The 16,955-nt window shown below is 43.1% G+C and overlaps 1 protein-coding gene across 3 annotated transcripts in view; it reads right to left on the bottom strand.

The window, feature by feature from the left end:
• The window catches only part of FRMPD2 (FERM and PDZ domain containing 2), a 176,520-nt gene that overhangs the window by 34,379 nt on the left and 125,186 nt on the right, over positions 1 to 16,955 (bottom strand). For 2 of the 3 annotated variants that reach the window (XM_074958565.1, XM_074958564.1), the window contains exon 1: positions 13,511 to 13,698. In XM_074958565.1, the coding sequence (XP_074814666.1) occupies positions 13,511 to 13,565 (55 nt within the window). In that variant the 5' untranslated portion in view covers positions 13,566 to 13,698. Of the gene's footprint in view, positions 1 to 13,510; positions 13,722 to 14,629; positions 14,805 to 15,604; positions 15,764 to 16,051; positions 16,338 to 16,955 lie in introns of those variants that run through there. The other variant, XM_074958563.1, reaches the window with a different exon arrangement.

Consider the following 16,955-nt stretch of genomic DNA (forward strand, 5'->3'; position numbering starts at 1 on the left):
TCTTAAAAAGCTGGAAGATACAGGAATTGCGATAGCTGACACTGAAACCACTGAGCGTCACATGATGGGAAAGTCGAGTGATGGCGATAAAGCCTATCAAACACCAAATTGGGAAGATAGATGATGCCATAGTTGCCATTATGGAGGATAATGCTATGACAGGAACTGTTTGTGGGAGAACAGTGGCAGAGGAAAATGGAATCACCAGAAACCTACATAACTTCAAATTTCTGTGTGGCTTAGTGTTGTGGCATGACATAGTGTTTGAAATAAATGTGGTAAGCAAAAGATTCCAAGGTGTTGACCTTGATATAGCTGGAGCAATGGAACAACTGGACAAAGCAAAGTCATATCTACAGTCTTACCGGTCAGATGAGGGATTCCAAAACGTTCTGAAGAGTGCACAGAAGTTGGCAGAGGAACTTCACACTGAAGCTATTTTCCCACCCATTCAAGAATACAAGAGTCACCGAAGAAGAAGACATTTTGATTACAAGGCATGAGATGATCTCATAAGAGACCCCAAACAACAAAATTCAAAGTTGAATTCTTTAACCAGGTGCTAGATTGTGCAATACAGTCAGTTGAAGAATGTTTCTTGGAGCTCAAGGAACACAGCAGTATATTTGGGATGTTGTATGATATTCCAAAACTCCTCACTATACCTGAAGAAGACCTACATCAGCAATGCAGGGCACTAGAGACAGTGTTGACACATGATGGCATGCACAATATTGATGCAAGTGATTTAGGTGATGAACTGAAAGCCCTTTCAAGATACATTTCAGCAGGATCAACTCCAAAGGCTGTTCTGGAATATATGTGCACAAATAAGATGACCACCCTCTTTCCAAATGCTTTTGTTGCTCTGCACATACTTCTAATACTTCCTGTAACAGTTGCCAGTGGAGAACGCAGCTTCTCCAAGCTGAAGTTAATAAAGACACATCTATGCTCCACAATGATGCAGGAGAGGCTGGTCGGCCTTGCAACCATCTCAATAGAGCATGAGCTGGCCCAGACTGTGGACCTTCAGGAAGCAGTTCAAATCTTTGCAACCAAGAAGGCACGGAAAACACCACTTTGATTATTCAAACTGGTAAAAATGCCATTGTTTCCTATGCAGACAAGAAAAGTTACATTTGCTGTTCAGGTGTTTGAAAGTTAAGTGTTTCTTAAAATTTTTGAACAAGGCATTTTAAGTTGTTAGTTCTCCTTTATTGGGGTAGGTAGCAGAGGAGTACCATGAGAGGAGTAGAACAGGAAGAAGGCAGAATTGAGACTTTTCAAAGTTTTGGCCCAAGCGAGGGGGCATGGGGGCGTCACTTGAGCTCCCCGCCTCAGGTGCCAAAATGTTGTGGGCAGGCCCTGCTGAGATCTGTAGGAGCCATTTTGGGGTATCATGCTATAGCCTGTGCAGACACACTTCATTGAATCAGGGACCAAAATAAATTCAAAAAGAGTCAAGACCTGATGAGAGACGCTAGAGGTGCATGTGCAGTTTGAAAACTTCGGTGCTAAATAAAAGGCAGAAATCTTGGAGGGCACATGACCCCACATGCTCCCCCCCCCCCAGCACCCCATTTTTCTGCCCTTGCAGCTTTGCACCCGAGGGCAGCTTCCCTTCTCGCCATGCCCTGGTTACTTCCCTAGGCCAGCCGCAGCCTGGGAAACCACAGAGCTGTAAAGTCACGTCTTGGCAAGTATACAAAGGAGTAAATGCTTTTTAATTACTGCCTGAACAACCCACGACTCTCAGGATAGTTAGACCCTGATCCCAATTGTTGAGTCTCTACAGAATTGGTTTCTATTTGAGATCTTGTACTATTTTCTTTGTTTTTAAGCATTTCACTTCACCTTTAAGAAAAGAAGGCAGTAATTATAGATGGTTGGGGTCACTGAGTTTGGTTTGCACCTGCTAAGAGCAGGAGCAGAGGAGAAATTCCTCTCAGTCCCATTGCTGCATCTGTAAGATGCTTCAGAGTCCAACAATGATGCTAAGAGCAACACCAAGGAAGAGGGTGCATCCTACACACCATCATTTTATTCTGTTGATTGAACAGATGGAAACAGGCCAGTGATACTCAAACCTCAGTGGTTCCGGAGCCAGATTAGCAATCAACATTATCCAAAAGAGCCACAGTCATGTGAATTTATTGGTTCATTTACTATACTACTATAAATTCAACAGCTCTTCATGAGCAAGGAAACAAGTAATATAGAAAAAGCATCCTGATTGGTTAACAAGGAAATCACACAATGTTTTAATATCATGTGCTGCAAAGAGCCGCAAAAGACACATTAAAGAGCCACTTGCGGCTCCCGAGCCTCAGTCTGAGTATCACTGGAATAACCCATCCAGCTCCTAACCCACTTTTCTCCCCCCCCCCAGGCATAATCCCTTCCATACCGATCTCTGTAGTAATCTTTTGCTAAGAGATAACTAAGTTACTCTCTCCTAATAGATGGGTAAGCCAGGAGTGAAACATTAACTACAAATTACAGTTAATCAGCTACTGGATCAGAAAAAATTACCACTTCTCCTGATAAGAAACAGACCCAAACTGAAACAACAAACATTCCCAGTCATTTGGGGAGTTTGGGTCTGAGTCTGAACTTGATGACTGGGGCCAGATCTGTCAGACAGATCTTAACTGGAACACTGGGAAAACTTTGATCCAAATCCAGATGAAACTTTGCTGGTTGGATCCATAGCTACTATAAATGTTTGCCAACAAATTGTTGTGCCATGCATTCAGCGTAATGATAGCACTGCTCCACAGGACAAGCTGACATTCTCATCCACACCTTTTAAGTTGCATTAGAAAGCAATGGCTTGGCAATGGGTGCGGGCTGAAAATGAAGTGATGGCTATCTGCTCCACCTAGGAGAAGACTGGTTTGTCCATGTCTCCTTGTTACCTTCACCACTACCTTCCTCACATCACAGCCATCTATGTTAGGTGGTATGGGTGTTTCCTGTTTCATGCACTGCCTGCTGGGTAATAATAAGCAAGGACTCCATGTTTCTAATACTAAACTGGCTCTTTATTATGAGAACTATTTACAGAGGTGCTGCAATGGCAGCAGGCATGCCAGCCATGTGCACACAGTCTGGCTTCCTGGTGCCTCCTGTAAGCAATCATGGGCCTCGAATCCAGGCCCACAGGAAGTGCTCAGACCACAGCTGCCATCCATCAGCTCACCTGAACAACTGGAGAAGGGGGCCAGTGAGGCTGTAGCTTGCATGAAGCTCCTGATTGGGGGAGTTGTCCAGCTTCACTGATTGGCTGGGAAGCTCTACTTAAACCAGAAAGAGGCAAAGGAAGTTGTCTGAGCAACTAGAGGACTCCTTGGCTGGCTGCTACTACGGACCCTGCCTACTTGCCTTCCTGCCTGTTCCTGTCCTCCTTATCCCAGACCCTGACAGTTCCCAGTTCCTGCTTTCCTGCCTTGATCTAGGTCCCTGTTCCTATGCCCTACACTGACTCTGGCTTTGACCCCTGACTTGGCACCTGGATCTGGTTCCAGGCTCCTGATTCTAACCATTAGGCCTGACCACCGATGCCCCAGTCCCTCTACCTCCTCCAGATCTTTCCCTCCTGCAAGCTGTGCTCCTCCCTCTAAGTTTCATGCAGCTTGCTACATTTCCCAAAGTACATTTAAAGTACTAAGGAGAAGTTTGCACTAAGATAATTGGCCTGAAGGTCACAACCAAGGAATAATTGGATGGCCAGCCAGTTGGCTGGGAGGAATTTGAACTCGAGTCACCTGTGATGATCCACCTACAACCTGAGAGTTCACATTGGTACTTATTAATCAAATATGGGGCAACAGGCTGGGGTGAGTGAGGTGCTGCCACCAGTCATATTATTTCTTAACCCCCTGGAGGAAGGACTCTGAAAATGAGGGTCTCTCTGCACTAATCATAGTCGAGAATGAATTCTGCCACCTGGACTAGAAATGTTTTCCTCAGTAAATGATTCACCAGCAATTATTTTAATATTTAAAGTAATTTAGAATCAAACCCTCCCTTATATCCTCCTGCAACCCCACTGTCTTCAGAACTTGGCCCTCTAGTAATAACTAGCTCCGTGAAATTACTTGAAAAACAATGACATCTAAATTGGAGATTCCCCCTCCCTCAGGAGCCTGAGCTAAGGCCTACATTGTGGAGACCCTCCATGTTCTGAAAGACTGACCCGAGGCACATTTGAGCAGCCCAAGTCAGGTCCTACATTTTGTAACCAACTCCTTCCTCTCAATTCACCCTCTATGATTCCAGCCATGAATGTGGTCTGTAATGGCAAAGGACTGAGATGAAGCTTTGCAGATTGAGATTACAAGATTCTCTTTTTCAGATGCTGCCATGTGTTGGAAAAACTGTGTTAAAATTACATGCTGTTATTTAAATTGTAAGGGTCCTGCTTGCAGGTTAGGGGCTCTGAGGGAAGTTGTGTGATCTGGATTCTCTTTGGGAAGTCTGCAAAAAGCCAGCCTAGAGTAAGGTGGATTGAGTTGTGCCTCAGGGAGCAGCCTGCTTTGTTTCACTCTGGTTTTGGTTGTTGTGTGTTAGGGTGCTGGATTCTAAAATATAAAGTAGTGTTACATTTCTTACTTCCAGAAAGCAAAAAACCAAAACACTCTAACTTCTCTGTGTGTATGTCATGAACATAACAGATGCCAACACAGCAATATGACTTGCTACTAAGAGCAAGACTGACCTCTCCCACTCACACCAACACGGTAGTAAATCTGTATGTGTAAATGCCTGCATGCCAGCTGCAGACACAATCATTTCACGGGCCATGCTCATGTGAAATCAGTGTGGCCCACCTTTTTTCCCCTGTTCCAACGGATCACATGCTTTGGAGCCTTCATTGCAAAGGGATTTCTCAAGGAAGAGAAATCTCACAAGATTTAATGTGGAGATCTTGCAAAGAGCCTTATTTTATAGGGTTTCTCACAGAAGATGTTCACACCTTGAAAGTTCCTAAAACTGACAGACTTTGGGAGAGTTTAGCTCTGGATCCAAAGTCTGCAGCTTTGTATCTCTGATGGGTACACATGATAACTTTGCACATAAGAACACAACACAGTCATACTGCATCAGACCAATGATCCATCTATCCCAACATCCTGTTCTCCAGCAGTGGCTGGCACTGGATGCCCCAGAGGGAAAGAACAGAATAGGGCAACCCTCGAGTGATCCATCCCCGGTCATCCAGTCCCAGCTTCTGGCAGTTAGAGGCTTAGGGACACCCAAAGCATGGGGTTGTATCTCTGACCATCTTGGCTAATAGCCATTGATGGACCTATCCTCCATGAACTTCTCTACTTCCTTTTTGAACCCAGTTATAATTTTGGCCTTCACAACATCCCCAGGCAACAAGTTCCACAGGTTGACTGTGTGTTGTGTGAAGTACTTCCTTATTTGTTTTAAACCTGCAGCCTATTAATTTCATTGGGTAACCCCTGGTACTTTGTGAAGGGGTAAATAACACTTCTCTATTCACTTTCTCCACACAATTCATGATTTGATAGACTTGCACTATGCCCCCCCCTTAGGCATCTCTTTTCTAAACTGAACAGTCCCAGTCTTTTTAATCTCTCCTTGTATGGCAGCCGTTCCATCCCCTAATAATTTTTGTTGCCCTTCTCTGTACCTTTTCCAATTCTAATATATCTTTTTTGAGATGGGGCGACCAGAATTGCACACAACATTCCAGGTGTGGGCATACCATGGATTTATATAGTGGCATTATGCTATTTTCTGTCTTATTATCTATCCCTTTACTAATGGTTCCTAACATTCTGTTAGCTTTTTTGACTGCTGATGCACATTGAGCAGATGTTTTCAGAGAACTGTCCATAATGACTCCAAGATCGATTTTTTGAGTGGTAACAGCTAATTTAGACCCCATCATTTTGTATGTTTAGTTGGGATTATATTTTCCAATGTGCATTACTTTGCATTTATCAACATCAAATTTCATCTGGCATTTTGTTGCCCAGTCACCCAGTTTAGTGATTGGGTGACTCTGTAACTCTTCACAGACAGCTTTGAACAAAACTATCTTGAGTAATTTTGTATCTGCAAACTTTGCCATCTCACTGTTTTCCCCTTTTTCCAGATCATTTATGAATATGTTGAAATAGGACTGGTCCCAGTACAGACCCCTGGGAGACACCACTATTTACATCTCTCCATTCTGAAAACTGACCACTTATTCCTATCCTTTGTTTCCTATCTTTTAACCAGTTACCGATCCATGAGGGAACTTCCCTCTTATCCCATGACAGTTTACTTTGCTAAAGAGCCTTTGGTGAGGGAGCTTGTCAAAGGGTTTCTGAAAGTCCAAGTACACTAAATCCACTGGATCACCCTTGTCCACATGCTTGTTTACATCCTCAAAGAATTCTAGTAGATTGGTGATTTCCTTTTACAAAAGCCGTGTTGACTCTTCCCCAAAATACCGGCTATGTGTCTGATCATAGTGTTCTTTGCTATAGATTCAACCAATTTGCCTGGTACTGAAGTTAGCAGTACTGGCCTGTAATTGCCAGGATCAACTGTTGGATCATATTAAAGAAGTTCTGTATTAAAATCACAAATGAGTTTGATTCCCCATAGTTTAAATTCCAGGGTATTACTAATTAAGAGGTCTCTTGGTTTTTGGTACTGTTTCTCTCCCTCTGTATGTGAAACTTGCAAGCTGCTAATTGCGTTAGTACATTCTAAGACAGAGTCTGTTCTCAAAGCAATTCACAGAGAGAGACTCAAAGCAATACTCTAACAACAGACACAGCACCCAGAGACTCCCCGCCCTTTTGTTGTATTAACAACTGTGATTAAAATAGAGATAGAGGATGGATGTGGATGGATGCTTGGTGTGGATAAGAACTGAATGATCAGGGAGGTGCCAGCCTAAGAATCCAGTGTCCATCGGCTGAAGAAGGCGTCAAGTGGAAATAACCAGAGGACCCCGGAGGGCAGACTGGAATCCACCCAACAGCCTCAAGAATGGGAGAACCAAAGAACAAGATAACATCTAGCAGCACGGAGCCGTCAGGAATGTGCTATCTGCTGATTGATTCAGCAACAGCATGATGAAGCAATTCCCATAGACTGGCATAGGAAGAAATTCCTATAAAAATAGACTCTAAAAAAGTGAGAACTTTGGGGTCTGATTCTGCAAACCAACTTCCAGGAGCATCAGATGAGCATCTGACAAGGCCCTGCTCCCTCCTCATGTCCAGGCCACCTGGCCAGTGGCTTGGCATGAGCAACTCTAAGGCTGGTAACTATGATAACAACCTTGCAGAACCTGTGTGTGTGTGTGTGTGTGTATATGAATGAATGTGTGAAGAAATATGAGATTGAATGGAATGTTATAGCTATAACTAACTGCTTACTATGATTCTTTCTGTATTCACAATAAATTTGGTATTTTGCCTTTTTCCCTTTAATAAGATCCTGCTGGTTTTTAATTTATTGGTATAACATTTTGGTGGAGAATTGCGAAAGGGGGAATATTGGTAAAAAACCTCAGTTATTGTAAATATTGGTGTGCACACCGCCAGCTCTAGTGAGCTAGGCATTTCTATTAGGTTAACCAGACCTGCTGGCCTCCGAGAAGGTAGCAGGGGACCTGCTGGCCTCCGAGAAGGTAGCAGGAAAAACAGATTAAACCAGACCTGCTGGCCTCCGAGAAGGTAGCAGGGGACCTGCTGGCCTCCGAGAAGGTAGCAGGAAAAACAGATTAAACCAGACCTGCTGGCCTCCGAGAAGGTAGCAGGGGACCTGCTGGCCTCCGAGAAGGTAGCAGGAAAAACAGATTAAACCAGACCTGCTGGCCTCCGAGAAGGTAGCAGGGGACCTGCTGGCCTCCGAGAAGGTAGCAGGGAAGAACAGATTAAACTAGACCTGCTGGCCTCCGAGAAGGTAGCAGGGAAAACAGATTAAACCAGACCTGCTGGCCTCCGAGAAGGTAGCAGGGGACCTGCTGGCCTCCGAGAAGGTAGCAGGGAAGAACAGGTTAACCGGACCGGCTGGCCTCCGAGAAGGTAGCAGGGAGAAATAGGTTAACCAGACCTGCTGGCCTCCGGGAAGGTAGCAGGGGACCTGCTGGCCTCCGGGAAGGTAGCAGGGGAAAAACGCATAGATTAAGCTATGATTTCAGAATCTAGGCTGTGTCACTTGCTAAGTAATACCAGCAGTGACAAAGAGATTGAAATATCCATGTTAAGATGTTTAAAAGAAAACAGGGTAAGCCAGTACCAGAGGGAGGAATGGAGTCAGAAGGAACTCCAACCTCACCTTTTGTTAAAGAAATTACACCTTTTAAACAAAACCTTCAAAAATTTGGGCACAGTCCTTGGACTAAACAAGCCCTAGCTGATCTCTGCACTATTTCGGACCTAGAGGATAGATTGGCTCAGTATATCCTCATATACAAACCTTCTAGTGCTGCCAAAAGAGATGCAGCAGCAATTTGGTTGTTGTGGGAGGCATGTAAGGATTCTTCCCTCCGCTTGTCTTCATGTAAAGAGGAAAAGGCACAAACGGAAAAGGGAGCAGACAATTGGAAGGTGCTGGCTACAAATACCCAAAGCCAGCTGAAAATAGTGAAAGAGGCACTCCAGGAATACAAAAAGAGTGAAAAAGTTAACTCTGCAGAGGCTGGAGGGAGGCAGGTAAAGGGGAGAAGGTCCTATGTATGGCACCCCCAGGCATAATTACAAAGAGAAAGAGTAAAAAAAAAAAAGTTAACTCTGCAGAGGCTGGAGGGAATTAAGCAGCTAAACTTTGTGAAAATGTTAAAAAGGAAAAAAAAAAGTGTTAGAGAAAGAGCATTCTTGGTTTCTTTGCAGCCATTCTGAGGGAAAAATGGGCCCTTTTCCAAAGGAATGTCTGTAAATTAGCCAGGCAAAAGAAACTGATTAAAATCATTTGACTGGACAATTTAGTCAAATTTGCTAAAAGAACATAAGGGGGTTCTATTGGAACTTAACTGCCTCAAATGTATAAAGGGAATGTAAGATGTAAAAAAAACAGAGCAACGTGGAAGGGATGTTAAAGAAAAGAAAATGTGTATGTATCTATCTGTGTGTGTGTAAATATGTAAAGTTCTAAGGACCAGTTGGTTTTGTTTTTGTTTTAAATAATGCCACTAAAAATCCATTTGACTCTTTAATTCAAAGTTGCAAAACTGACAGACCTTTTTGCTAGACACAGGTAATTAGTGCTGTTTGGCTTTGGGATTTGGCATTTAACCCTTAAAAAGTAACTCAATGCTTTACAAAATTTAAAATGTTTTTAAGTTGTGGCTGCAGCAGGGCAGTCAAAATCTGGAGAATAGAAAAAAAATTGGATTATTTTTGTTTGGTTGGTTGGTTTTTGTTTGTTTGTTTGATTTTGTAACAAAATAGCAGATGAGAGCTGTAGTAAAAAAAATAAATAAATACGAAATTTAAAAAAGACAGTGGCCCTCTGAAGCAACAGCAGGGGTGAGGTGCACAAAACAAAAAGAAGCAATGTTAGAAACACTGAGTCTTAAAATGGCTCTGAGTAATCAGACTGTCACTTTGATAAAGGTACATGAAAACTCTGTAAGCAAAAAAAAAGAAATAGTTACACCTTATGTAAAAATTGATATGGATAATGTTATAGAAGTTAAACTATGGAAGGAATGTGCATTTGCCCCAGAACATGCGCAGGGTATATTGTAGAAGGGGCAAAAGAAATGCAAACGTACCATGCTACTTAATTAAAATGCTATTAGGGCTCCAAAGGGAGCCACAATAGGTTGGGTTTTCTTTTTCAGATTGCTGTGTGTTTTGGAAGCAGAAGTTAAAAGTAATCAAAACTCTGGTGAAAGTTGATTGTGTCCCTTTTAAGATAGAGTCTCTGAGCTGCTGATGGCTTTAAATCCAAAAGCAGGAAGTGTCTGTGAAAATGCAAATTACCTAAATGATAAAGGAAGGAAAGAACTAGCAGCACAAAGGAGCTGCAGATAAAGGACACACCTGGTCAGCAAACAAATTGTCTAAATAAAAGACATGGGATAACAAGATAATTTTAATAAATTTAATGATAATAAGTATCCCTGTAACAACATATAGTGTGTATGATTTTTGGAAAAACCCTTTAAGGTCGTATGGTAATGATGCTTCTCAGTTATTACCTGTAAATAAAACTTAAAGCTTAACACAGCAGGAAAAACATTATAAACTTGGTCTTCTGTATAAGAAGGAAAACTCAGGGATTTAATGACTAAACAGTGGGATAATTTCCCCATAACCCTTAAAAGATAAAAGCCATTGAAACCTGGCCTGCCTATAGAACAAAAACAGGAAAATACGGGGGCAATTCCTCTGTTTTGCCTGCAATCAGCAAGGGTATTTGTAAAAGAAATATTTTAAGCAATAATCTGCCACCCCAAAAAGGGGTAGAAACATGTTCTTTTTGTCTTTCAGAAAATCAGGAAAAGCTGATGCCAGCTGAAAAGCAACCCAATACCATGAATCTACTGTCACAATAGAAATTGTGTTTTGTGTTCTATGTTTTGTCTTGTTGCTAGCACTGTTGTGTGTTTAAAAAAAAAAAAAAAATACTAAAGACCTGCAGGTACTTAAAAATAAATTAAGCTCTCTGACCCAGCTACAGGACAGCCTGACACAAAAACAAGTACATGCCAATGTAGACTTGGTCCAAATTGGTCTGGGTAACCTAAAAGCCCGATGGAATCTTTGGCAATGGCTTAATACTACCACATGGCTTATGCATAAGAAAAAAAAATATTAGAAATAGGAAACCACACAGCCATAGCTATGGGATGCACTGAAATGCAGATACTTGCACTAGCTACTTTGGAACACGAAATGTTCTGGGTCATATTGGGAAATATTAAGGGTTTGATGCATTTGTTAAAACAAAGAAAGAGATCATTGTTTGACACTTATCAATATGAATGGATGCAATATGTTTCCAGTATTGTAAAACCAGACTTGTTAATGGGAGAAATTGTTGTCAAAATTGCACACCAACAGTCCCTGGAGGCAAAGGTATTGAAGGTTAGCCCACTCCCCATATTACACGTGGGATCCTTCTGGCTACCCTGGACCTCGAGCCAGTGGGCTGGGGAGGGAGGGAAGCTATTGGACACTAGAGGTTGTACCGAATGGACTCCTCAAAAGTGGGTGTGCCTCACCTTGCCTGTTGCCCCAGAACCTTGTAGTAAAGATACATCACTAGGATCATGTATGTGGCATGAATTGGAATCACAAACTCAAATTGCCTCACAGTACCTTCTCTTGAATTGGCTACATAGAAAGTGACACTGACGATTATAAATCTTAGTGTCAAAAGGGGGATTATGTTGGATCATATTAAAGAAGTTCTGTATTAAAATCACAAATGAGTTTGATTCCCCATAGTTTAAATTCCAGGGTATTACTAATTAAGAGGTCTCTTGGTTTTTGGTACTGTTTCTCTCCCTCTGTATGTGAAACTTGCAAGCTGCTAATTGCGTTAGTACATTCTAAGACAGAGTCTGTTCTCAAAGCAATTCACAGAGAGAGACTCAAAGCAATACTCTAACAACAGACACAGCACCCAGAGACTCCCCGCCCTTTTGTTGTATTAACAACTGTGATTAAAATAGAGATAGAGGATGGATGTGGATGGATGCTTGGTGTGGATAAGAACTGAATGATCAGGGAGGTGCCAGCCTAAGAATCCAGTGTCCATCGGCTGAAGAAGGCGTCAAGTGGAAATAACCAGAGGACCCCGGAGGGCAGACTGGAATCCACCCAACAGCCTCAAGAATGGGAGAACCAAAGAACAAGATAACATCTAGCAGCACGGAGCCGTCAGGAATGTGCTATCTGCTGATTGATTCAGCAACAGCATGATGAAGCAATTCCCATAGACTGGCATAGGAAGAAATTCCTATAAAAATAGACTCTAAAAAAGTGAGAACTTTGGGGTCTGATTCTGCAAACCAACTTCCAGGAGCATCAGATGAGCATCTGACAAGGCCCTGCTCCCTCCTCATGTCCAGGCCACCTGGCCAGTGGCTTGGCATGAGCAACTCTAAGGCTGGTATCTATGATAACAACCTTGCAGAACCTGTGTGTGTGTGTGTGTGTGTATATGAATGAATGTGTGAAGAAATATGAGATTGAATGGAATGTTATAGCTATAACTAACTGCTTACTATGATTCTTTCTGTATTCACAATAAATGTGGTATTTTGCCTTTTTCCCTTTAATAAGATCCTGCTGGTTTTTAATTTATTGGTATGTGTCTGATCATAGTGTTCTTTGCTATAGATTCAACCAATTTGCCTGGTACTGAAGTTAGCAGTACTGGCCTGTAATTGCCAGGATCAACTTTGGAGCCTTTTAAAAAAATCAGCATCATGTCAGCTATCCTCCAATCATCTAGTACAGAGACTGATTGAAGCAATAGTTTACACACCACAGTTAGTTCTGCAATTGAATATTTTAGTTCCTTCCGAACTCTTGGGTACAGTTCAGATCTAGATCTACAATCAAATGGTGTAGAATGAATTTATCTCTAGGCTTCAACTTGCTGTCATACTTTTTCCTTCAAGCTGGTGTTTGAGCAGGCCTGAAAGCTAGATCTTAGCAACAGGAAGTTTTTCATTGACTACGTGCAGTTCTTTGTGGGTAAAATGCACGTCTTGGCAAAACCATTGGAGGGAATTTCACCCAGTGTGAACTGAATATTTGCGTGCCTATGATTTAAAATACAATTTAATTGTATACATCATCTTGCATACATGAACCACCAAATGCTTTGTAGAAAGTCAGTCATAAAGGAGTGTTTTAAGGTGAGTTATACAGCCCTAATTCATTTCTCTAAAGTGCTTTAGATAACGCAGCATGAAAGAATAAAGATTAACTGAGTTCAGCACAATGAGTTAGACCAGCAGCACCCGCGTACTGCTTTAACATATCTCTGCACTCCCGGGACTTCCGTTCCAGTAAAGGCTGGCTCAGCCCCACGCATAATTTAGAACAGTCTCAGGGTTACTCTAAATTCTACTGACTTGCAACATCCTCCTAGAGGGTCATTCCACCAGCTAGCAATTTCTCCATCATGCTCCGTATGCTATCAGGATTGGGAGTGGGTGGCACAAAGCCAGCTATGCCATCTTTTAGCAAACTGGGGATTTCCCCATTCCAAGGGATTCTGGGTCCCATGCCAGCCCTAAAGGGCTAAAGCAGGGGCCAGAATCTGATCCAATGTCCAAAAGCCATGTCTATCTGTGTTCCACCACGACTGCCCACTAAATCAACAAATTACCTCTGATGTCATAATCCCACCAGCCACCGAGGAGCTGCACTGTTCACAGAGCAGCAGAAAAGGGGAGAGAGGAGCAGCAACAGACTAGGAGGAAGAGAGAAGAGAGGGAGATGGGGCACTTCACCCTGCACTAACCCACGGAAGTCTCATTAAAGCATCACTGAGTCAGATTTACCTTGTTGCCCTGATGCAGACATTGTGGCTAGCAGCCTCACACACTCGCACTGCATCGTCCAGGCTGAGGCCCTCTGTCCATAGCCCGCAGATGTAGACAATCTGATCCCGTGGCTGCAGACTGCCTTCTATACTGGCAGGAGAGCCTGGCACGATCTCAAGCACATAGATACCCTGCAATTTGCTCCCGGCTCCTCCTGTTAACTTCAAGCCTGGAAGGATACAGATAACTCTATCGTGTCACAGTGGTTTCCGAACGCTCCTTAGCGTGAGACTAGGACAGTGGAACAGTCTCCCACAGGAGACTCAGCTCCACTGACATTAGGCTGGACAAAGCACTGGATAATATCCTGTGGGGAACAATCCTGCACCAGCTGGACTAGATGTTAGAGTATGGGCTGGGACAGTGAAGCACAGGGACATGTTACTGAGAGAAAGGTAAGAACAAAACAATGAAGGGCCTACCCGCACCCAACTACTGGAGTTGTTATTGGATAGTTATTGAAATCAGACTAGCCCAGGTATTTATACAGCTCTCATTATATCAGCACCATTCTTGAATTGATTTAACCTCCGCACTTTTGTGAAGCAGGACTATTATCCCCACTGCACAGATGAGGAAACTGAGGCACAGAGAGATGAAGTGACTCACCCACAGTCACACAGGAAATCTGGGGCAGAGCAGAGAATTAAACCAAAGACCCAGGCTAGCACCCTAACCACCAGACCACCCTTCTTCTCAAACACACACTGGTGTTTTTTTGGTCTAATGTTGCTTCATGTATCTCAGCTGATGGTAGACGCCAACATCTAGGCATCTGGCCTAAGCCCCTGACATCCCAAAATCTGATATTACAGAGATGCCCCAGAAAATATATCTAAAGCCAGATCTTACTGCCACAATGGATGTTTTGCCCTGACTTCAGGAACAGCAGCGTTCAGCTCCCTGCGTGATAAACAAAGATCTACAGACCTGGGCCAGCTTGAAGAATGGCATTGGGAAACTGGCAAGCTAACCCACCAGTGCACAAATCTAGGATTGTGCCAGTTCTCATGCAGCTTACCACTAGCATCATCCTGGCCTAAGGAAGGGACAAATTTCAGTCTCCACACCACATACCCAGTTGTCCATTGTCGCCTTTTGTGAGGGTGATTTCAGGAATCTCATCTGGTCTAACAGAGGCATAGGGGTCCTCGTTAACCCGGCCAACCACCAGGCTCAGATCAGGAGGAGAGCTGTGCAGCAACGCCAGGGTTTCATCAAAGGAGAATGCTGTGACATCAACTCCATTCACCTAAGAGACAGAGAGAAGCTACAACCATGTCCCAGGTCTTTTATTAACTGACCACACGTTTCTTCCTTTTACAAAGCTCGGTATATGGGCTTCAGGCAGTTTCCACTCTGGTCTGATTGACTTGTTATAGCATTCACTGCTATAAAATTCTCTTTTCAAATAGACTTTCCATGTATTTTGCCCTGGTGTGTTTCTTCATGATGTACAAAGAAGGTGTGAAAGACATTTTTAATGTCTTCCTCTTTTTTTTATATATTAGAAATATCAGCTCTTGTCTATCTTATTTTTGTTGGAGGCCTTTATGGAAGATGGGAGAACTAGCAGGAAGACATCAAGAAACTAGGTATGGAAACCCCAGAAATTCAGAGGGGAGGGAGAATCTAATCAGACTGTCTAAAACTCTTTGGGGTTATTTTTTTCTTTGTTTTTTGTTAACATATTTAACTCAAACATCTGACATACACTTGCAGGGAAAGCTGCCTTTATTAAAGATTCAAACATTCCCAACACCCATCAGTTTGAGGACCGAAAAACCTCCTGTTCAACTTCTCTACTCATTGAAGGAGTTCTCTAGCAACATCAAGGAAGACAAGGCTTAACACAACAAGCCGAGGAAGAACCTTCGAAAAACTAGGCTTTGTTTATACATCAAAGGAAGCAAACTATTCTGTTAATGCAGCTTGTTACATTTAATATAGTGAATGAATTAACATTTCTGGTGTCTTACTCCTGCTACAAAGCAAGAGGACACTGGTCTACTAATGTCTGTTCCTCCTTTTTAATTCAAAGGATTTCTGTACCATAATGAGTCTGTCCCCTCTCTTCAGCCTTCCATCAGACAGGGCAGGCTCAGACAGGATTTCCTCCACATACAGGCAGTTGTCCAGTTTGTTAGGAACCACTGTGAATCCATAACAATTGTTCTCCGACCTTGTCACAGTGACAAGCACCTCCGTTTCCTGTCAAATGCAGCACACAACGTGTTTTAACACCTTCCTTTCTATTGCCTTCTTCCTTCATGTTTTAGATACAAATTAGGGGACAGATCTTCAGCTGGGATAAATCAGCATCAGTTGTAGCTATGCCAATTCACAGCAGGTGGGAACCTGGCTGCAGGTCTTTAATGCACCAAGGAATACACAGATTCAGTGTTTGGGACCTGGCCAGATCAGACCCTGTATTTTTGGACTGTAATAAAAATAAGGGTCACAGTCTAGGATGGGGCTATTACAATAGTTATCACTTACCCTGATATATTCCTCTTCCTTCTCCTCTCCCTCTAGTTCCTCCATGTCCTCCCACTCATTGTCACTATTGCCCGGTTCTCTAGCAGGCAAGGGGGCCGAGAAAGGGCCACGTGGCTGTGGGGTGGCGATAGTGGTGGAGGCCATGTCCGAGCTCCCGCCACATGAGAGCGAGGTCAGAGACGTGGAGCTCAGTGTGAGATACTCCTCATCGATAGGGGTGGGGGAGAGAATGTCAGGGACGCAATAGGTGCTAGCGAGGTCATCGTCACTCCTCTCAAAGGCAGGGCTGGGAAAGAAAGAAAAACCCATATGATTGCAGGGCAGGAAGGACTTGCCTCCCAGAAACTTCACCAGAAGGACACTGAAACCTCTGCTGTAGGTAAATCATCTCCCTTTTGTCTTATCTACATACTTATGATACTAAACTGCTCTCCAGGGCCTCTGGGAAGTATACGGCTACGCAATACAAGTAATCAGTCATGAGAACAAGTACTGCATTTTGTACACTTACCCAAATCATTTCAGGGTTCAAAATCTATCTGTAAAACACAGACACATTTTTCACAAAGCATTTTCCCCAAAATTTTCCTCATTTTGTGACTAGTTTTAGGTTTTTTTTATTAAATTGGGAAGAAAGAGTCAATAATAAAACTTAGCTCTTATCTAGCACTTTTTCTCCCTCGATATGCAAGTGCTTCACCAAGGAGAGCAGTTTCATTATCCCCATTTTAAATATGGGAAAACTGAGGCACAGGGAAGTGACATGACTTGCCCAAGGTCACCCAGCAGGCCACTGGCAGAACTGGGAACAGCACCTAGCTCCCCTGAGTTGCAGTCCAGTACTCTGTCCCCGAGGCCACATTTTCAGTTACCCTGCTAGCGTTATAAATTCATTCATCTGCCA

The sequence above is a fragment of the Natator depressus genome, chromosome 7 (assembly GCF_965152275.1).
Source record: "Natator depressus isolate rNatDep1 chromosome 7, rNatDep2.hap1, whole genome shotgun sequence".
NCBI classification, from domain to species: Eukaryota; Metazoa; Chordata; order Testudines; family Cheloniidae; genus Natator; species Natator depressus.